General features: G+C 41.3%; 1 protein-coding gene across 3 annotated transcripts in view; it reads left to right on the top strand.

The window, feature by feature from the left end:
• The first annotated feature begins 589 nt into the window (after positions 1-589).
• HMGN3 (high mobility group nucleosomal binding domain 3) overlaps positions 590-23,192 on the top strand; it is a 38,561-nt gene continuing 15,958 nt past the window's right edge. Inside the window, exon 1 of one of the 3 annotated variants that reach the window (XM_038396843.2) lies at positions 590-887. In XM_038396843.2, the coding sequence (XP_038252771.1) occupies positions 873-887 (15 nt within the window). In that variant the 5' untranslated portion in view covers positions 590-872. The remainder of the gene's footprint in view (positions 888-23,192) is intronic. The other 2 variants (XM_038396845.2, XM_038396844.2) reach the window with 2 other exon arrangements.

Genomic DNA, 23,192 nt, shown 5'->3' with positions numbered 1-23,192 from the left:
GCCTATGGTGTGAAGGGCTGGAGACTGACCAACAGATGGACGTACAAAGCAAAAAGTAGGGGATAGAAAGGACAGTGGATATGAGGGGCAAATTCTGGGTGGATATTAGGGGCATGGGAAGGAGGAAAAAAGGAGGGAGAGGCTGAGGGAAGTGGGAGAGAGCAGCCGTGGAGGGGAAAAGACAGCAAGGGGGAAGATTTAAAGACTATCAAAGAAGGGGAACAATTGGGATAGAAGAGGGGAGAACCATTTTGTGTACATTTACGTAGATGTCTGGCAAATCCAAAGATGCTTTTTTTGCGGGGGTGAGGTCCCTGTTGTTGGATGGGTGGCATTTGTTACTCAGAAGATAACTTGCCAGATACAGGCACAACTATGCTGTTTGTTGTGAAATGTTTAAAAATCTTATTAAAGGTTGGCCATAGCTCCAGGCGGTTCCCCACGTGCTCCGCTCCCCCCCCCCCCCCCCGAGCCTCCCCACTCCTGTTTGGCTATTTGGGGGCCTGCTACTACCCAATCAGCGCAGGGTACCTCGCCCCAGCGTGCCCCGCATCTGAACCACGCGGACGTCCCCGGATTAGTCTCGTCCCTTCAGAGGAGGGCGGGGCCTACAGAATTGGGGAGCCAATCAGACAGAAGAGCTGCCCCATTGTCGCCTCTCGGTAGCCGCGGTGGGCGCCTGCGGGCAGGGGGCTCTCGGGTGTCAGCGGCGCAGGGGCAGTGAGCGTGGAGCGTGCGCAGCGGAGCGGTGGTCCGCGGCGTGGACTAGAGACTGCCTGGCCCCGCCGCCGCCGCGGCGTTCGGAGGAGGGGTCTGCGCGTGTGCAGGAGCCTGCTTGTTGCTTTACTTTTGCAGCCCGGGGCAGGGACATTATGCCGAAGAGAAAGGTAACGCGCCTGTGTTGATTGTGTTGCGGCGCGTTCCTTTTGACGGCCGTTTGCAGTGAATAATCTCAGCCTCAGGTTGCCTGCAAGCCGGGGGCGAATTTTTTTGGGCTGCGCTGATTGAGTCTGGGTATTTGTACTGCCTGTTGCAGATACCTTCCACCCTTCCCTCCGGTTGCTGGTGTGTTGATTTACTCCTTGCTTCCTCTAACCTTGTAGCGAGGGCTGCAGTTGTCACCCCCTCCTCTCGCATGCGAACTCGCTGTCACAACTCCGATCTCCCCCCCCCCCCCCGGCCACCGGAAAAAAATGCAGCAGCTGTAGCTTCGCCTTTTACCTCCCCCGGAGGAGTTTCCTGCTTGCAAACTCCAAGCAGTAGCTCATCGATCTCTGGAAAAATCCCCCGTGTCCTGGCTGATTCTGCCCTGGGCTGATTCTGCGTTCTGCTTTGCATGGTGCCCCGGTGATGGCTCCAAGGTAAAAGGCGGAAGGGAGAGAAAAGCCATGTTTAAAACAAACTACACCCTTCTCCTTGCCTCCTGTGACAGACCCGTATGTACCAACTCTGGTGTCAATCAGGACAGGAGTCTGCAGAGACAGGGCCCCGTGCAGCAAAGGGGGGATCTGCTTACACATGGTATCAACAACAGCAGAGAGTTTAAAAACAGCACCATGGGAGACTCCTCTGTGCAACACAGCAGAGCGCTACACGCCCCAGAGACGGGCAAGGGGGTGGGGTGGAGGGAGAGGGAGCTGCTTCTGCGGAGCCTCTGCCTTCTTGTGTGGCTTTCAGACTTGTACTGAAAGAGTGTATTTGCCTCCCTCCTCCCGGTCCACTTCCCCTCCTCCCTTGTGCCTCAGTGTTTCCTTCCTTCCTTCCTTCCTCTGCAGAGCTGCTACAGCTGGGATTTACTCGTGTCCCTCATTTGCCTCCCTGGCTGTGCTGTACTTTACTTTACTTTACTTTTCCTTCTCACGTATTGTCTCCCTTCATGGTGGAGGATCTGGTATTTTTGAGGGGGAAGGTGGGGAAATGATGCTTCACTCGCCCACCCTCCAGTGACCCCCATGCTGGAAACCATTCCAGGCAAAAGTGCAATATGTGCTTCACTGATCTTATGCTATTGCCTAGTACTTTCTGTCTGCAATACTATTCATAATGTTAACTTCCATAATTGTCTGTTATGGGGCTTCTTGCACCTCCTTTGAGTCATCTGATACTGGCCACTATTGGAGGCAGGACACAGGAAAAGATGAACCGCTGTATGAGAATTCCTTTCTTTCTCTTAATTCAGGAAGTAAGGAATGTAAAGGATTACAAGATTGCAAATTATTTATTACTGGTTGCATCTTTCACACACGCAGTGCCTGAGCTTCAGGGAACATCTGTAGTATTTTGAAAATGCTCATTTGTTCAGACTATTACAACTGTTAACAGACATTTCACTAGGGTTGGGTTTTCTAAGGGGCCTATGGAAGTTAGTCACCCAGATTGGAGTTGGGTAGCTTTGACCCCTATGAAAATCCTGGCCTGGAGCACTTTTTTTACTGCAATTACTAATGGAGTGTAATTAGAGACTTGACACTAATATACTGTGGTTTAAATAACACCAACAGACAAACCAATGACAACAACAAAAAACTCGGCAGTCTTTTAATATTAAGCTATGTCAACTGAGGAGAGGCAATTTTACTGTAATGGAGATGTCCAGAATGTCTGCCTATGACCTCCCCATAATGCGGATCATGGTTGAATCTGAAAACTGTTTTAATAGGGTAATCGTTAGATGCTAATTTCCACACACTTATGAGTTCCATTTTTGTCCTGTACTGATTCCTTGCTGCGTTATGGGTACAGAAAAAATATTCAGTGCTCCACTTTAAATATTTCCTTTTTGAATTTTTTTTTAACTTGAGTTGATATATTTCTCATGAAATTGAGGGACTAAAAGCTCTGTACATAATACTTGGCTTACATTTAAAAGATACTGTATCATTTTCTTCATCATATTCTGTCATTGCATTCTTGTCCAGGCCTAAAATGCTCCTTCCCTTCCACAGTTATGCCTTTCATAAGTGAAGACTGATGATTAGGCTGTGCTTTGAGGAAGCTCTTTGAAGCTAGGCCTACACATTCCATTAGGAACCTTGCAGACCTCTCCCATGCTTCCCTAACTTTTTTACATTCTTACCCTGCATATAGTCTTCAGTACTTCAAAAATATCTTGGTGGGCTGTGAAATTAAATGAGGTCTCTTTCCCCCCCATGATTGAGGAGCACATTGTGGCTAAACAGTGGGCTTAGATTTTTGTTGTTGTGTGTTGTATCAGTTAGCTCTGGTCGACACTAAAACCTTAGGTTGGTATAACTGTGTCACCCTGAGCGATGTAGTTATACCGACTGAACTCACAATGTAGACAGCGCTAAGTTGACGGGAGGGCTTCTCTTGGGGAGGTGGAGTACCTATGCCGATGGGAGAAACTTGCGCAATGGCATAGGTTGTGTCTTCAATAAGCACTACAGCAGCGCAGCTGCAGCATTGTAAGTATAGATAAGCCCTTAGCCTTTGAGAAATAAGTCTGTAAAAGGAGTACTTGGTTTTTTTTTTTTTTTGGTTCTGGCATAATTAGTCTTTTAAAATTACATCCACAATTGAAGTACTTAAAGAGAACTTTATTAAGTAAAGTTAATGTATTTAGCTTTGTGAGTCTTTGTGTGACTTAGTCTTAAAGCTAAATGTGTTTATTAATTCTGGTTCTTGGAAAGCCCAGAAACTCATGGGAAGTAGAGACAATAGGCTTGTCCACATGCGGAAATTGACTGGCATAGCTATGGTGGAATAATTACTTCACCATTATACTGGAATAAAGTCACTTTTATTCCAGAATAGAGTGTCCATATGGGGAAATTATACTGGCATAGCTATTGCAGAAAAATGATTTCACTGTAGCGTTGCCAGTACATTTCTCTGTGTGGAGAAATCCTATTTGTACATCTATTACTGAAGTGGGTTTCCTAGTTAAAACAAATATTAAGACAGAAAAATGTGATTTAATACTTGTTTAGTTGGGAAATTATAACGGTCTCTACAAAAAAAAAATTACAGCTCACCAATGCTTCAGTTTGCATGTTTATGGGGCTATGTGTCCAACTAGTAAATTTGCAGAAAGGGCGTGTAGGAAATGCAGAAGTAAAAACAGATTCATACCTGTCTTTATGCATGCTTTATTTATCTAACCAGATTGACCAGTCATGTTCCTTTTTCCTTTTGTCCCTTAACTCTTTCTTCTATGTGTAACTCAAGAAGCTATCCCTGGGGGAGGGATAGCTCAGTGGTTTGAGCACAGGCCTGCTAAACCCAGGATTTTGAGTTCAATCCTTGAGGGGGCCATTTAGGGATCTGGGGCAAAAACTGGGGATTGGTCCTGCTTTGTGCAGGAGGCTGGACTAGATGATCTCCTGAGGTTTCTTCCAACCCTGATATTCTATGATGATTCTAAGTCAGCATCTGAATCCCTTCATTATCAAACAAAGGTTGGAAATTACTTTTTAATTTAGTTTCCCCAACTCTGATGGGCCGCTGGTTATGGGTGTGGAAGGGGCAAGTGAAAACATTTGTGCATACCACAATAAATACCACAATAAAACAAAAAGAGGTTGAGTGCTGGATTCTTCCAGTCAGACCTTCACATGTGTTGTTGGTTGTTGTAACACCACATAATGAAGTGAATACAGTACAACCTTTCACAAAGAGACTAGTGTGCATGCATGGGATAAACTAGAACATATGTGTGATATTGTTAGCAGGGAACTTTTTTTTGGAGTTTGTCCTTTTTTGTTTTTGTTCTTCAGTCCTAGTTGGACTTATCTTTCAAAAATACAATATAAGCTGGTTTGGAGGGAGTACATTCTTTTATATCTATGAAACAGGTACACTAAAAATATCTTTGCATCAGCCATAGAAAAATGAGGAACCAAAATCTGTCCTATGACAAACTCACAGTAGCATGAAAAGTCTGGTTGCCAAAGAATTTTTTTAAAAATGGTTTTAACAAGATCACCATCAAATTGCAGTATTTGTGGGCTTGAGTATTTGTGCATGATGACTGAGAAATATAAAGAGGTCAGGTAACTTGTCCAAGGTCAGACAGGGAGCCTGTGGTTTAGTTGGGATTACATTCCAGAGTGATCCTCTTTGTTCCTTCTGTCTAACCATAAGACAATACTGTTTGAACCTGTTCTCAAAACATTTTTCTGACTTGGGGTTGAACCAAATGTGAGGACTAATTGCAGCTTGATTTTTTTTTAAATCTTTTTAACAACACTGACCACTATAGTACTGTTTCAAAGCAAGAAAAATGATTTAGTGGATACATCTTTAATTAGTCACATGAGTAGGTCATTTGCACACTTATTGCAATCCCAAATCCCAAGTCATGCAGTAGGGTTGATGGCAGATTGTGGTGTATGTTTAGCAGAGATAACAAGGGATTTTTGGGTTAATATCTGTGGTAGGGTACTATAGAATTCTAAAAACGCACTTTAAAAAAAAATCTGTGTACACTTTTTTTTTTTAAACTATGCTAAAGGAGTATGAAGGTTGCAACATAAAGTATTTAGAAGTTATGAAATGCCTTAATTTGGCCTTATGAATTATGATATTCTGTTTAATAATATGATTATATATTACTCTTTCTACAGGACTTCATCTAGCACACAGGATGCACAGTGCTAGCTGACTGGGTATCTATTAAATATTTTGTTTACTCCTCCTCATTAAATGTATGGCCCCAGACCTTATTCACTGCACATCATCCAAGCCCTGCGCTAAATACAGAACTAGTTTCCTCATGGATTTTTCTGTGGTTCTCTCAATGCCTCAGTCCCTTCAGGTTTCAGAGTAGCAGCCATGTTAGTCTGTATCCGTAAAAAGAAAAGGAGTACTTGTGGCACCTTAGAGACTAACAAATTTATTAGAGCTTTCGTGAGCTACAGATGAACAATCCGATGAAGTGAGCTGTAGCTCACGAAAGCTTATACTCTAATAAATTTGTTAGTCTCTAAGGTGCCACAAGCACTCGTTTTCTTTTTTCAGTCCCTTCACAGATTCAGGCCATAGAGCTCTTTCCCCCCCCCCCCCCCCCCGGTCAGAAATTACACTTGAGCAGAACTTGTTTCGACTCTTCAAAGCTTGACAAGAAAATAATACTTTTTTTAATTTACACCAAAAATTAAGGTTTATTACATTTAGGTATAGTTCAATGTAGAAGCGTTGAGTGTTAAAGAAACTGGTTGAGTGATGCGTCTTCTATATATAGTTACAAGAAATTTTGTGTTCAGGTGTCCAGATAAAAACAGATTGAAGTTACTTGCTTTATATTGAAAGTGCAATTGTAAATATTTTATGAAGGGTTAATGATATTATAAGTGTTTTACAGACATGGGAATATTACACGTTTATAGGTGGCTGTAAACACACCAATATAAGGTGCTAGAGGTGGCCATAAGCCAAAGGTACTGAAACAATTTGTATAGTAGGGGGTGCTGAAAGCCAAACTGTAAACCCTGCATATGATGGAAACCACTTCAAGCCAGGGGTTGCAGCATCACCGCCAGCTTTCCTACTTCTAACACCTATGCTATAAGCCATGTTTATAATCAACCTGTTCACACTAACAATTTGTAGCAATCATTTATTAAAACATGTATTCAGTTTATTAACTCATTGCTCCCTTTAGCCCAGTGGTGACCCCTTTCACACAGCAAGCTTCTGAGTGTAGCCTCCCCCTTATAAATTAAAACACTTTTAAAAATATTTTTATATTTAACACTGTTATAAATGCTGGAGGTAAAGTAGGGTTTGGGGTGGAGGCTGCAGCTCGCAACCCCCGTATAATAACCTCATGACCCCCAGTTTGAGAACCCCTGCTTTAGCCCATATCACTCATCCACTAACTCCAATTGAATTTCGGCTTGAACAATAGGTGAATTATCGGTGTAAGGCCATTCACAACATTGTTCCATGTATTAAAGTATAAAGCAAATTGTATTGTTAGCTATAGTTCATCAGGTATCACAAGTGATTATCTCCCAGTTTAAAAATTAACAGGTGCAGATAATCCATTTATATAAAGGGATTTTAGAAAAAGAACTGCCTCTTCTCAATGGAGATAAAAATGGATTTGAAAGCGGAGCAGCAAGTCAATTGAAAAATGTTATTTCAGACTGTGGGATATCAGTTTTGTTGATAAGCTTCACAAAATTAGTCTACTGTGTGTAAGTGAAATAGATATGCCAAAAGATGTAGCTAACAAATGCTACACAATTAAAAGTTTGCTTTGATTAATAAATTACTGAGTTCTGATTTCTCCATTGACATATATCAATTGTACCAAAAGCAATAGTTTTGAACAGGTTTGTCCGAGTCTGAGGTCTATGTTAATACTATTGTCGGAAAGCAGTTTAACATTACATTTTACTGGAAATTGTCATAGTATCATTTGTGTAGGGTGAAGGCAAACCAGGTTATGAATTCTCTTAGAAATCACATTTTGTAGGATTATATAGCTTCAATAAAATTTTTGTCTTCTTTAATTCAGCATGCCTTCTAAGGTACTAAAGAAGAGTGGCTCATCCACATGCTTATGGTTAGAGAGGATTTTTCAAGTGCGAGACATATACCCCAAGTTGTGATCCTTTCTCTTGCAGACTAAGTGGGCTTGTTACTTCAGTCTTCCCTAAAGGCCACTACCCAAGTGCAGCAGAACGTAGTGTTGATTCAGTGGGTAACACTCAGATTAAATCAGTACTGAACAAGTGCCCTAGCATAATGAAAGAGGGCACTGATGTTTGAGGTGCCTCTTCTAAATGAGATAAAAACCTACGTCCTATATAAAGATTCATGGCACTTTTCCCGAAGTAGGGATATTTAATCTCTGTGTTCTGGCTAATGTGTATCTTGATTAATTATATTCAGTCTTATAAATCATCCTATGACTTGAATTCATTTCCTGTTAGAAACAGTATTGTAATGTTCTGTGCTTCTTAAACAGTTGATGCATTTCTGTGGTCATAACAGTAGAAGATCATAGACCTATAGGACTGGAAGGGACTTTGAGAGGTCTACTAAGTCAGTCCCATGCACTCAAGGCAGGACTAAGTATTATCTAGACCATCCCTGACGGGTGTTTGTCTAACCTGCCCTTAAAATCCTCCAATGACGGAGATTTCAGAACCTCTCTGGGCAATGTATTGCAGTGCTTAACCCCCCTGACAGTTAGGAAGTTTTTCCTAATGTCCAACCTAAAATGCCTTTGCTGCAATTAAAATCCATTGCTTCTTATCCTATCCTCTGATGTTAAGGAGAACAACTTTTCTCCCTCCTCCTTGTACAACCTTTTTCTGTACTTGAAAACTGTTATCATGTCCCCTCTTAGTCTTCTCTTCTCCAGACTAAACAAATCCAGTTTTTTCAATCTTTCCTTATAGGTCATGTTTTCTAGACCTTTAATTATTTTTGTTACTTTCCTTTAGACTTTCTCCAATTTGTCCACATCTTTCCTGAAATGTTGTGCCCAGAACTGGACATAACACTCCAATTGAGGCCTGATCAGCACGGAATAAAGTAGAAGAATTACTTCCTGTGTCTTGCTTACAACACTCCTGCTAAAACATCCCAGAATGATGTTTGCTTTCTCCCCCCCCCCCCCCCCAACAGTTTTACACTGTTGACTCAATATTTAGCTTGTGATCCACTATGACCTCCAGATCCCTTTCCGCAGTACTCCTTCCTAGGCAGTCATTTCCCATTTTGTATGTGTGCAACTGATTGTTTCTTCCTAAGTGGAGTTCTTTGCACTTGTCCTTATTCAGTTTCATCCTGTTTACCTCAGATTATTTCTCCAGTTTATCTAGATAATTTTGAACTTTAATCCTATCCTCCAAAGCACTTGCAATCCCTTTCATCTTGGTATTGTCCATAAACTCTCTATGCCATTGTCTAAACCACTAATGAAGATATTGAACAGAACCTGGACTGATACCTGTATAGTTTAAAATCCGTAATATTTTGAAAGCACTTTGAGATCCTTCTGGGTGAAAGCCATCACCTGCTGTTGGTGATGGCTTATCTTAAGTGATCACTCTCCTTACAGTGTGTATGATAAACCCATTGTTTCATGTTCTCTGTGTGTGTGTATATAAATCTCTACTCTGTTTTTTCCACCAAATGCATCCGATGAAGTGAGCTGTAGCTCACGAAAGCTTAAGCTCTAATAAATTTGTTAGTCTCTAAGGTGCCACAAGTACTCCTTTTCTTTTTGAGAATACAGACTAACACGGCTGCTACTCTGAAACCTGTGATTATGCAAGGCACTGAATTTAGCCGTATAGATTGGAAATCTGTCAACTTCATGAAAAAACTCGCACAGATACAGACAGACATCATCTTCCTCTCCAAATGCAAACAGATGGACATCATACCGAAAGGACTGAAGGTAAAAAATCCATTACAATCTACATACCACACAGACTATGCTGACAGCTTGTGCCACACACTCTCAAGGAAACTGCGGAACCACCTGATCAACATCCTCTACAGCAAACAGGGAAAGATTAAGAATGAGCTCTCAAAACTGGATACTCTCATAAAGAACCAACCTTCCACACAAACTTCCTCGTGGCTGGACTTTACAAAAACTAGACAAGCCATTTACAAAACACACTTTGATTCTCTACAAAAGAAAAAGGACACTAAGCTATCTAAACTACTATATGCCACAAGGGGCCACAACAATGGTTCCCGTAACCCACCCAGCAATATTGTTAATTTATCCAACTATACTCTTAGCCCAGCGGAAGAATCTGTCCTATCTCGGGGCCTCTCCTTTTGCCCCTCCACCCCCACGAACATGATACAGTTCTGTGGTGACCTAGAATCCTATTTTCGACGTCTCAGACTCAAGGAATATTTCCAACACACCTCTGACCAACATATTAACCCACAGAGACCTTCCTGCCAACACTACAAAAAGAAGGATTCTAGGTGGACTCCTCCTGAAGGTCGAAACAGCAGCCTGGATTTCTACATAGACTGCTTCCGCCGACGTGCACGAGCTGAAATTGTGGAAAAGCAGCATCGCTTACCCCATAACCTCAGCCATGCAGAACACAGTGCCATCCACAGCCTCAGAAACAACTCTGACATCATAATCAAAAAGGCTGACAAAGGAGGTGCTGTCGTCATCATGAATAGGTCAGAGTATGAACAAGAGGCTACTAGGCAGCTCTCCAACACCACTTTCTACAAGCCATTACCCTCTGATCCCAGTGAGAGTTACCAAAAGAAACTACAGCATTTGCTCAAGAAACTCCCTGAAAAAGCACAAGAACAAATCCGCACAGACACACCCCTGGAGCCAGGACCTGGGGTATTCTATCTGCTACCCAAGATCCATAAACCTGGAAATCCTGGACGCCCCATCATCTCAGGCATTGGCACCCTGACAGCAGGATTGTCTGGCTATGTAGACTCCCTCCTCAGGCCCTTCGTTACCAGCACTCCCAGCTATCTTCGAGACACCACCGATTTCCTGAGGAAACTACAGTCCATTGGTGATCTTCCTAAAAACACCATCCTAGCCACTATGGATGTAGAAGCCCTCTACACCAATATTCCACACAAAGATGGACTACAAGCCGTCAGGAACAGTATCCCCGATACTGTCACGGCTAACCTGGTGGCAGAACTTTGTGACTTTGTCCTGACCCATAACTATTTCACATTTGGTGACAATGTATACCTTCAAATCAGCGGCACTGCGATGGGTACCCGCATGGCCCCACAGTATGCCAACATTTTTATGGCTGACTTAGAACAACGCTTCCTCAGCTCTCGTTCCCTAATGCCCCTACTCTACTTGCGCTACATTGATGACATCTTCATCATCTGGACCCATGGAAAAGAAGCTCTTGAGGAATTCCACCATGATTTCAACAATTTCCATCCCACCATCAACCTCAGCCTGGACCAGTCCACACAAGAGATCCACTTCCTGGACACTACGGTGCTAATAAGCGATGGTCACATAAACACCACCCTATATCGGAAACCTACTGACCGCTATTCCTACCTACATGCCTCTAGCTTTCATCCAGATCATACCACTCGATCCATTGTCTACAGCCAAGCGCTACGATATAACCGCATTTGCTCCAACCCCTCAGACAGAGACAAACACCTACAAGATCTCTATCATGCATTCCTACAACTACAATACCCACCTGCTGAAGTGAAGAAACAGATTGACAGAGCCAGAAGAGTACCCAGAAGTCACCTACTACAGGACAGGCCCAACAAAGAAAACAACAGAACGCCACTAGCCATCACCTTCAGCCCCCAACTAAAACCCCTCCAACGCATCATCAAGGATCTACAACCTATCCTGAAGGACGAGCCATCGCTCTCTCAGATCTTGGGAGATAGACCAGTCCTTGCTTACAGACAGCCCCCCAATCTGAAGCAAATACTCACCAGCAACCACACACCACACAACAGAACCACTAACCCAGGAACCTATCCTTGCAACAAAGCCCGTTGCCAACTCTGTCCACATATCTATTCAGGGGATACCATCATAGGGCCTAATCACATCAGCCACACTATCAGAGGCTCGTTCACCTGCGCATCTACCAATGTGATATATGCCATCATGTGCCAGCAATGCCCCTCTGCCATGTACATTGGCCAAACTGGACAGTCTCTACGTAAAAGAATGAATGGACACAAATCAGACGTCAAGAATTATAACATTCAAAAACCAGTTGGAGAACACTTCAATCTCTCTGGTCACTCGATCACAGACCTAAGAGTGGCTATACTTCAACAAAAAAGCTTCAAAAACAGACTCCAACGAGAGACGGCTGAATTGGAATTAATTTGCAAACTGGATACAATTAACTTAGGCTTGAATAGAGACTGGGAATGGATGAGTCATTACACAAAGTAAAACTATTTCCCCATGGTATTTCTCCCTCCCACCCCACCCCCCACTGTTCCTCTGATATTCTTGTTAACTGCTGGAATTAGCCTACCTGCTTGTCACCATGAAAGGTTTTCCTCCTTCCCCCCCCTGCTGTTGGTGATGGCTTATCTTAAGTGATCACTCTCCTTACAGTGTGTATGATAAACCCATTGTTTCATGTTCTCTGTGTGTGTGTATATAAATCTCTACTCTGTTTTTTCCACCAAATGCATCCGATGAAGTGAGCTGTAGCTCACGAAAGCTTATGCTCTAATAAATTTGTTAGTCTCTAAGGTGCCACAAGTACTCCTTTTCTTTTTGAGAATACAGACTAACACGGCTGCTACTCTGAATTCTGGGTGAAAGGTATGATAGAATAGGTTGCATCAAAACTTATCGGGGGACTATTCAGCTATGTCTGCTCTAGACTCTTTCCTTCTTCCCTCTCCTCTCTCTCCCTAGTCAGTCTCCCAGTGTTAGCCTATCACTGGTGATGGCAGTAAAGGGAGTGCTAATATAGATGGGATTCAGATGGTTGACAGCATTTGTACCATTGTATAGTCTAGACCTACTTGAGCAGAGTTTGAAGACGCTGTGAGGAAGTCTCTCTCTAGTCTTGAATGGACAGGGTCTTTTGAGAGCCATTTTTAAAGTTGGTTCACACTCAAATGGGTTCTAATAAACTTTAAAGGCTAGTGTGGACAAGCCAGAACCTTGTTAGAATCATTTTTAAAATCTGCTTTCCAAGATATGAACTTGATATTAATTCTTAGATGGCTTTGGACCCTCCATACTAGTTCTTTAAACCATGTTAGAACCCAAATTAGCAGGTACCATGTTAAAATGCAGTTTGTAACAAGGGTAAATGGAACCAAATAAATGTAAGGTCACATTGTAAGGTAACATTTGGCTCTTAAGTCTTCACACATCAGTGCCTCTCATCTCTGCCCCTCCCAACAGCCAACTTTAGTTGACAACACAAGAAGCTAGGGTTGGGGATACAGAGGATGTATTACTTGGAAAAATAGCCTCTTAAGGATATGTTGTACTCTTAGTCACAAATATAATTTTTAAAACAAGTGTTTCAAATACTAATTATCAGTTAAATTGTTAGAACGCATTTTGGGGACAGGAAAGGAAAGTTAGAGATGGACAGACAAGAGCCTGTGATCATTGATCAGTCACCAAGGGAGAGACTTTTTGAGTCATGGTTATTCTAAAAGGTGTGTGATCTGGTACGCTGTACAGCATACCCAGGTGTGGCCCTGTGTACCTGAAGTTCTTTCAGTGCTTGCTTCAGAGTCATGGCAATCTAGTGGAATACTGGTACAGTAAAGGTTTGGTGTGCCACAGCACTGAGTAGCTGTAACAGTTACAAAAATATAAAACTTTTTCTCACAGAAGAACATTCTTTAATATTACTTATTTGCTTTTTAGTCACAACTGCGTATTCTGTGGGTTTTGCACTCGTCTTTTTTTCTGTCTTTCCACCCCCAAAAGCTACTATTAGATATTTGCTGGAATGAATTATTTTCAAAACCAGAGCTAATGTTGTCAAAATGGTTGTCTAGGGTTAAATGCCTAAATCTATATTTAGATACTGAAAATAGATCTGTCCTGATTTCAGAGAAGCTCATTCACCTTTGTGGGTGCAATGGTCGCTCTGAAAATCAGACTAATTCTATTTCATAGAGTATCAGGGTTGGAAGGGACCTCAGAAGATCATCTAGTCCAACCCCCTGCTCAGAGCAGGACCAATCCCCAATTTTTGCCCCAGATCCCTAAATGGCCCCCTCAAGGAATGAACTCACAACCCTGGGTTTAGCAGGCCAATGCTCAAACCACTGAGCTATGCCTCTCCCCAAATACTTTAAATTTGGATTTAAGTACTTTAAATATGGATTTAGGAGCCTCAAGTTTAGTTGCTGGAAATGGATCTGCCGAGGTCCTTCTTCATGGTTCAATTTTCAGAACCAGTGCCCAATTTTGAAAAATTTGACTTAAAGGAATAATATTGAACAGTCTTTAGCTTCCACTACAGTTCTACCATGCTATTTTGACGTTGCTGTTTAATTGTACAATAATAGTAAAATAAAGGAACAAATAATAAGAAAAGAATTTACTAACATCCTGGCTCACATTTTGAAATGTGGGATCCTAAAATTATTAGTCTAAGTGAGTTGTCTATTGTGGGTGCTCAACATGTCTGACATCTCCCATAACTGATCTGTATCCCTGAAAATCAGGCTGTGTTTTTAGATGTCTAAATATGGAATTGGTTTCTAATTTTATACACCAAACCTGAAAATATTGGTTCTAGAAGATACTGGAAACCTGAGCAACAAGTTTATGTAGGCTTAAACAGAACTGCTTTTAATTGAGGGATTGGTAAGCTTTGGCATGCGGCTCGCTAGGGTAAGCCCCCTGGAGGGCCGGGCTGGTTTGTTTACCTGCCACATCTGCACGTTCAGCTGATTGCAGCTCCCACTGGGTGTGATTCGCTGCTCCAGGCCAATGGGGGCTGCGGGAAGTGGGGTGGGCCAAGGGATGTGTTGGCCGCTGCTTCCCGCAGCACCCATTGGCCTGGAGTGGCAAATTGTGGCCAGTGGGAGCCGCGATCAACCAAACCTGCGGACGCAGCAGGTAAACAAACCAGCCTGGCCCACCATGAGGCTTACCCTGGCGGGCCATGTGCCAAAGGTTGCTGATCCCTGTTTTAATCTTTCATTCTACTGAATAAAGAAACTATTGTATTTTAAAGTGATTAAAATGAGAAGCTTTGAACATTTACCTATATATTCCTATAATGATAAAAACATAGGATGCTTGTTCAACTCAGAATTGTATAGCGCAGTCAGGTGAACAGCATTAGTTGTAATTCAGAGTTTGTGAAATGCCCCATTAAATGCCCACGTGGCTTAAGTTATGCTGGCGAAACATCTAGATCTTTTCAAGTGGGAATTACAGAACATATATACACAATAAAAGCAGATTTAAATACATATATGGAAAAAAACATTTAAATGGAAAATAATCAGACACTTTTCATTTTTTAATTTGTGGAAATATAATTTATACCAGAGGTATTTTTTTTTTTAAAAGAGAGGAAGAAATACAGTTAATGTTCTGAAAGGGTATGAAGCATGTTGGATTTACACGTTACTAACATTAATCTATTAGGTTTAATAAAGAATTAGACTTTTCTTGTTTTCTGACTTGATGAAATTTCATTGTAATCTTGATATTTGTCCCCTCTTTCTTTCTTGTTTGTGTTTATGCACACGCGTGTGCACACAACCAAAGGACTTTCTTTGGTGGATGATTGGAGGATTTTTTATCTGTTTCATATTAGAACTTTAAGTATACTCTTCCCTTTCATCACATCATGATGTTGACATTATCCCCATAAAGGATTAGAAATTGATATATTCCTCTTCTAATAGATATTTTAGAATTTAAATCCCTTCATCATTTCTAAGTCTTGCGTTGTATTTTATTATATATAATTTCAGAAAATCAAAATGTTATATAGGTTTAGTTTAAAGAATAAATATTTCAGAAGCATTTCCTTTTACAGTGAAGAATGTATGTGCTTAATGCAGGTAACTCTTTAGCTTCTAATTGATTAGGTAACTGAGAAAGGATAATTGCCTATGAGATAGAGGGAGTTACTATATTATGCAGTTTTAGCAGATTTGTAAATACTCTTTGAAAAGGCCAAGAAGGTGTGGAAACTGTGGCGCTCTCTCTCCATGCTATCTCATAAGAATTAATGTTTAGATGTTTCTAATCTGCAAGTAAAGTTTAATGGAATACGCTGGATAAAAGTTTAATTAAAAAAGGACATGCCTTAAAACCTGATTTTTTTTTCTTTGTTTTTGGGTGAGATTTAAAAAAATTAGGCTCTGATTCTGCAAATATTTAAGCACATGAGTAACTTCATGTGCTTCAAATGTGAATTCGGTGGAATTGTTCATGTGCATGAAGTTACTGCCATGTTAAACATTTTTCTGGATTGCGTCCTTTGTGGATAAAAGACATGCAATAGATACCTATCTGACTTTTAATAAAGCATTTGATGCAGTATTTTTTTACTTGAACAGTTAATTCAGATTGGCTCAGCTATGAACACTGTTACATCTGCTAAAAATTGGTCAAAGAACCATAAAAAAAAGTTTTAATGATAAATAAGGTATTTCACTGGGCAGGGTGGGGCAGAGGTGTCGAAGAGTGTCAGAGGAGTTGGTTGGTGTTTAAATAACATGGGATTGAATGTCTTTATTAAAAATCTGAAATGGGAAGTAAACAGCGCCTTAATTAATTTAAAAAACTCAAAAAACGAGGAGTCCTTGTGGCACCTTATAGACTAACAAATTTATTTGGGCATAAGCTTTCGTGGGCTAGAACCCACTTCATCAGATGTACGAAGTAAAAGGTACAGGAGCAGGTTTGCATTTGGAAAGGAAGATATCTGTCTGTCTGTATCTGCACAAGTATTTTCATGAAGTTGATGGATTTCCACTTCATTCAAACCTGCTCCTGTATCTTTTACTTCATACATCTGAGGAAGTGGGTTCTACCCCACGAAAGCTTATGCCCAAATAAATTTGTTAGTCTCCAAGGTGCCACAAGGACTCCTTGGTTGTCTGTCTCTTTTTTTTTTCTGATACAGACTAACATGGCTACCACTGAAACCTGTCACCATGCAAGGCACTTAATTAATTTAGTATCACTTTGTAAATTTCAGAGCTATTGTGAAGACAGAGAAATAAATAAAGGGACCTAAAGAAGTAGAAACACTAGGGTGAGTTCGGCTCACCATCCATATAACTCCACGGTCTTAAATTTAGTGACGCTAGCAATGAACTTGGTCTGAGTTTTAGCTTGGGAAAACCTCAAGGTAATACATGTAGGGCAGAGGTTGTCAAACTTTTGTACTGATGACCCCTTTCACATCGCAAGCCTCTGAGTGCAGCCCCCCTTATAAATTAACAACACTTTTTTTTATATATTTAACACCATTATAAATGCTGGAGGCAAAGTGGGGTTTGGGGTGGAGGCTGACAACTCGCAACCCCCCTCCCCCATGTAATAACTTCACAAAGCCTTGAGGGTTCCCGACCCACAGTTTTGAGAACCCCTGATGTAGGGGAAAACTGTCTGAGACATATATATTCAAAGGGAAGAAAAACCTGGACAGCAGTAATTCTGAAGTAGGCATATGGAATGATATGTTCTTTTGCTGACGGCTGAGTTTTGTTGCAAAGCATGTTTTGTTTGGTTTTTGGTGGAGGGGAAAATGGATTGGGAGTGGGAGGAGTAACAGGCACCAAATCAGGGAGCAGGGAAATGATGGTGAACTCCTCAGAGACTGCACCTAAAATGCTGTGCCAGAATGATGTCTGGAGAAAATTCTTATTGCATGGAAAATTTTAAAATGTGACTAGGTAAAACTCTAGAAAAAAATACTTTAGCGAGTAATCCATGTACCAGTAGGGGTTTCGACTCAATGTCCTAAAGGGCCTCTTTTCCTCTAACTTCTAATGTTGTAGTTAGAATGAAATCGGTATGTGCTTTTTAAATTCACATGGGTATGAGCCTGTAATTTCTGACCACATGGGCCTTTGGTATTTGGCATCATTTAATATTAATTCTTTACAAGATGTTGTTTAATCAGTTTTACGATATCTTATCTTTCCATGTTGGCTTTTTAATACATTGCTTACATTACTAAAACAAATCCATTCACCTGTAAAGATCAATATCTGTGCAGAAGTTGCAGTGCTGGGATACGATAGCCCCCTTTGGCCATCTGAATTGATTGATTGCCATTTGACCGATAAACAGTAACCTTGCTAATGTTGTTGCACTATTTTACTTAAGATACATCTTGTTTATATTTCAGCATTTTAATTACTAAAGTTTTGTCAATTTGTCAACCTATAGCTACCTCTGTCAGATAACTCTTTAAAAATATGAAAATTATCTTTAATTTTTTCAATGTAATGATTTCTCCTGTAGCGTTGGCAACCCAAATGCCATAGTATTGTGCTAATGTATGAAGACTAGAAAGTGAGATCAACCAGGGGGTCGCAGCTCATTTTCCAAAATGAGTGAAATGCAAAACTTAAGCACGTAGAAATAAATAAACTTGGTTTTATAATCCACTGTTAATAGAAAAACCTGATTTTTAACCTGTCACTTTTTAAAAAGCTCTTCCCCATCACTGATGGGCACAGGGAGTGTGTGTATAGCCATCCTGGTTAACCCGGAGATATAAAATATGTGGAACTGATTGATCGTCAAAAGTTTAACTGCTGCTTAATTTACACAACTGTTAGCTCACAAAACTGATAATCCAGACACCGAATCTGCAATGGCACTTAAGGTACAATACATATCTGTGGTCTGCTGAGACTTAAAATTTACCATTAGTTACAATATTGAAAGCGTAAGTCTTGCTGGCCATGCTGCTTGTTTGCTGTGACCATTGTTTGACACTGATCATAATCCTCTCATTGTTTGGTGGTGATTTTTTTTAATCACCTGTTGTTGTGTGTCACCTTATTCTTCATGTCTGTCCCAAAGAGAACCTCTTTGGATGTGTTTTTACAGCACCTATCACAGTGGGCCTATAGATATTACTGAGATGATGATGATGATTATACAAGTAATCTGAAGAATTGCCATACAGTTAGAAAGCTTATTATGTTGGAGCAATGCCTTTTGAACAATTCAGTGCCAACAGTATGCTTGGTGCTATACAAGGCTTGCGATGCTAGTGGTCTCTTCTCTGAAGAGTTACAATGTAAGCAAGACAGACATAGTAAGGATGCACTGCAACTTGACAGGTGACAGTGTCATGTTAAATACTGTGATCCATAGCACTACTGCATGGAAAAAACCTATGGGAGAGGATGAGTTATTTAATAAACTCAGCTACTTTGAAATCAGTTCCTTAGGTGGTATGATACCAGTGCGAAGTCAAGAGATGTTAGCTTTCTTTGGAAGGGGTCAGGAGAAAGTCCTTCAAGCCTGTGATGACTTTCAGGGGGGAAGTCTTGTGAATCTTGGGATATCCATGTAGAGAACTGCTGCTCATGCGATGTAGTTCACTGAAAATTATGCTCCTGTTGGGTCTATTTATGCCCAAACCTCTCTCCTCTCCACTAGTCCACCTCCTCTTGTGGAGATAATGCTGCATAAAGCTGTATTCTTCTGCTTGGCTTAATTCTTGCCAGGTACTCTGAACTTGTGTTGCTTTGGGGAGCAGTTGGGTTTGGATAGGGATTATGACACAAGCTCCTGTTTCTCCACCACACCTCCAAGTTTATTTGTGTCTATTTCACCCTAAAAGCAGACTGGATTGTTTGGCCCCTGAAATGTTCTAACTTTTATAAAACTATACATTTTAGCGTAACAAGTGGATTATAAACTATTTTAATTGAAGTACACTACTTGCCAAGACACTGTCAGATAGACTGCATGAAGAACATTTTAAGATGGAAACAAAATGGAGTGAGCTTAAAAAAACCCTCACACATACAAATTAAATGTTTTGTCAAGAAAAGTCAATATATGATTGTGATTCTGTTAAAAATAAATATATATGTATTTCATGGCTTCCAAAGCCAGAGAGGACCATTGTGATTACCTAGTCTGACCTAATATATAATACAGACCATAGAATTTACCCAAAATAATGCCTAGGGCATATCTTTTACAAAAAGTTCTTAGCGGGATTTAAAAATTGTTAATGATGGAAAATCCCCCATGACCCTTGTTAAATTGGTCCAATGGTTAATTACTGTCACTGTTTAAAAAAAGTACAACTTATGGAAAGTCTGAATTTGTCTAGTTTCAACTTCCAACCATTAGATTGTATTGTACATTTCTCTGTTAGATTGTAGAGCCCATTACTAAGATGTGTTTAGCTTAACAAAAAGAAGGTTTAAGGCTGATGTAACAGTCTATAAGAAATAGAGCAAGGGACATCCCACTTTATCTCCCACACAGTACATAATGGGCCTAATTCTCAATTACACAAAGGCTCATTAGTTTAAAGCTTGAGCTATGTGAAACAGCCTTCATGTAAATGAGGATCTGCTGCAAATTGCTTATGCTGTGGTGTTTTGCTTCTGAGCTCTCACCCAAGGAATGGCAACTGAAACTGTTTTTATGATTACAGAGATCATCATCCATTTTCTGAAAGTCTTGAAACTACTGGCAGTGGCAGAACCCCACTGCCATGGGTTGGTGAGGGCCATAGTTGCTGAGAGAAATAGCCATACTCCATTTTAAAAGTCTGATTGGGTGGGTTTTCCTAGCTGCTTTGCTATGTTCTGTGTAGTGCTGCTTAATTTCTTGCTATGTCTCAGTCATTTAAATTACTGGCCGTAGTTATCTTTTTATGACCTGATATTGTGGCACCTTCCCTTTCTATCAGGAGATTGTATGTTACAACTAAGAAGTCACATACATTATCCATCCATACCTGGCTGGTAGGGCACAAATTGTTAGCACCCTTTCTATGAGCAATTCACAGTTCAGTGACCCTACAGAGTTACAGTAGAAGGTAACTCTGTGTCAAGGTTCCTTCCCCACTCTGAACTCTAGGGTACAGATGTGGGGACCTGCATGAAACCCCCCTAAGCTTATTTTTACCAGCTTGGGTTAAAACTTCCCCAAGGTACAAACTATTTTACCTTTTGCCCTTGGACTTTATTGCTGCCACCACCACGCGTCTAACAGATATATAACCGGGAAAGAGCCCGCTTGGAAACGTCTTTCCCCCCAAAATCCTCCCCAAACCCTACACCCCCTTTCCTGGGGAAGGCTTGATAAAAATCCTCACCAATTTGCATAGGTAAACACAGACCCAAACCCTTGGATCTTAAGAACAATGAACAAGAAATCAGGTTCTTAAAAAAATAATTTTAATTGAAGAATAAAAGTAAAAGAATCATCTCTGTAAAATCAGGATGGTAAATACCTTACAGGGTAATCAGATTCAAAACGTAGAGAATCCCTGTAGGCAAAACCTTAAGTTACAAAAAGACACAAAAACAGGAATATACATTCCATTCAGCACAGCTATTTTATCAGCCATTTAAACAAAACAGAATCTAACACATATCTAGCTAGATTACTTACTAAGTTCTAAGACTCCATTCCTTTTCTGTTCCTGGCCAAAAGCATCAGACAGAGAGAGCCTTTGTTTCTTCCCCCCCCCGCAGACTTTGAAAGTATCTTGTCTCCTCATTGGTCATTTTGGTCAGGTGCCAGCAAGGTTATCCTAGCTTCTTAATCCTTTACAGGTGAAAGGGTTTTTCCTCTGGCCATGGGGGATTTTAAAGGTGTTTACCCTTCCCTTTATATTTATGACCCCCCCCCCCCCCAAATCACAAGGTGAAACGCTGGCTGTGATTTCTTCCTGGAGCTCTAGGAGAAAACAGAGTTAATAAGACACATGCACCTCTAAATATACTACCAAGTATATACAAAGACTAACAGTATTTTCCACATCTTAAGGACAATTTTAACCAGTTGATTCTGGGAAACTTTCACAGGAGAGTGCATCAGCCACTTTGTTAGAAGCTCCTGAGAGGTGTTGGATCTCGAAATCAAAATCTTGAAGAGCTAAACTCCACCGAATAAGTTTTTTGTTATTTCCCGTGGTGGTATGAAGCCACTGTAGCGCAGCATGGTCGGCTTGCAGTTGGAAACGCCGTCCCCAAACATATGGGTGTAGCTTTTCCAGAGCGTAGACAATGGTGTAACATTCTTTTTCACTGACTGACCAGTTGCTTTCCCTCTCAGACAGCTTCTTGCTGCGAAACGCTACAGGATGGAATTCTTGATCCGGTCCTTCCTGCCTTAAAACTGCTCCCACACCACGCTCGGACGCATCTGTGGTTACTAGGAACGGTTTGTCAAAGTCTGGGGCTCTTAGTACAGGGTCAGACATGAGTGTTGCTTTAAGCTGGTTAAAGGCCTTCTGACACTCTTTGGTCCACTGAACAGCATTTGGCTGTTTCTTTTTGGTTAGGTCTGTCAGTGGGGTGGCAATTTGGCTGTATTGCGTTACAAATAGTCTGTAATAACTAGCCAAGCCTAAGAAGGATTGAACCTGTTTCTTTGACTTTGGGACAGGCCACTTTTGGTTAGCATTCTCTTTGGCCTGTAGGGGGTTGATAGTTCCTTGACTCACCTGGTGTCCAAGGTAAGTCACTCTGTTTAGGCCTATTTGACACTTCTTAGCCTTAACAGTTAGTCCTGCCTCCCTTATGCGCTCGAAGACTTTTTGTAGATGTTCCAGGTGTTCAGACCAGGAATCCAAACATATGGGCACATCGTCAAGATAGGCGACTGCATATTCTCCTAATCCCACTAGGAGACCATCTACAAGTCTTTGGAAGGTGGCGGGTGCATTCCGCAGCCCGAAAGTGAGTAAATTAAATTCATACAGCCCGACATATGTGGTGAAGGCTGACCTTTTCTTGGCGGATTCATCTAGCGGTACTTGCCAGTACCCCTTGGTTAAGTCCAAGGTAGAGATGAACTGGAACCGTCCCAGTTTCTTGAATAGTTCATCTGTGCATGGCATTTGATAGTTGTCTGGGCGAGTTACAGCATTTAGCTTACAATAGTCCACGCAAAAACATATCTCCCCATCTGGTTTGGGAACTAGAACCACTGGAGATGCCTGTGCATTGCCAGAGGGGCAGATTACACCCATCTGTAACATATCCTGGATCTCCCGTTCTATAGCAGTTTTTGCTTGAGGAGACACCGGGTAAGGTTGAACTTTAATTGGGTGAGCATTACCTGTGTCAATGGAGTGGTATGCCCGTTCAGTCAGTCCTGGGGTGGCTGAGAATGTCAGTGCATAGCTAGTGCATAGCTCCTTGATCTGCTGTCGCTGCATATGCCCGAGGGTCATGGAGAGGTTCACCTCTTCCACGCTACCAGCACTTTTCCCTTCATAGTAGACACCTTCAGGCCACTCAGCGTCATCTCCTCTCTGGGCTGTAAACTGACAAACCATTAATTCTCTGGAATAAAAGGGCTTTAGAGAATGAATATGGTACCCTTAGGCTTTTGGTTTGAGGTGGGGAATGCTATGAGATAATTAACAGCTCTCAGGCGCTCCTGGACTGTGAGTGCCCCTTCCCATGACGCTTCCATTTTATGGGTCTGGAGTGCCTTTAAGACCATGACCTGGTCCCCTATTTTGAAGGAACGCTCTCTGGCATGTTTATCATACCAGGCTTTTTGCTCTTTTTGA

The sequence above is a fragment of the Dermochelys coriacea genome, chromosome 3 (assembly GCF_009764565.3).
Source record: "Dermochelys coriacea isolate rDerCor1 chromosome 3, rDerCor1.pri.v4, whole genome shotgun sequence".
Taxonomy (NCBI): domain Eukaryota; kingdom Metazoa; phylum Chordata; order Testudines; family Dermochelyidae; genus Dermochelys; species Dermochelys coriacea.
This window is presented reverse-complemented; position numbering and strand designations above follow the sequence as displayed.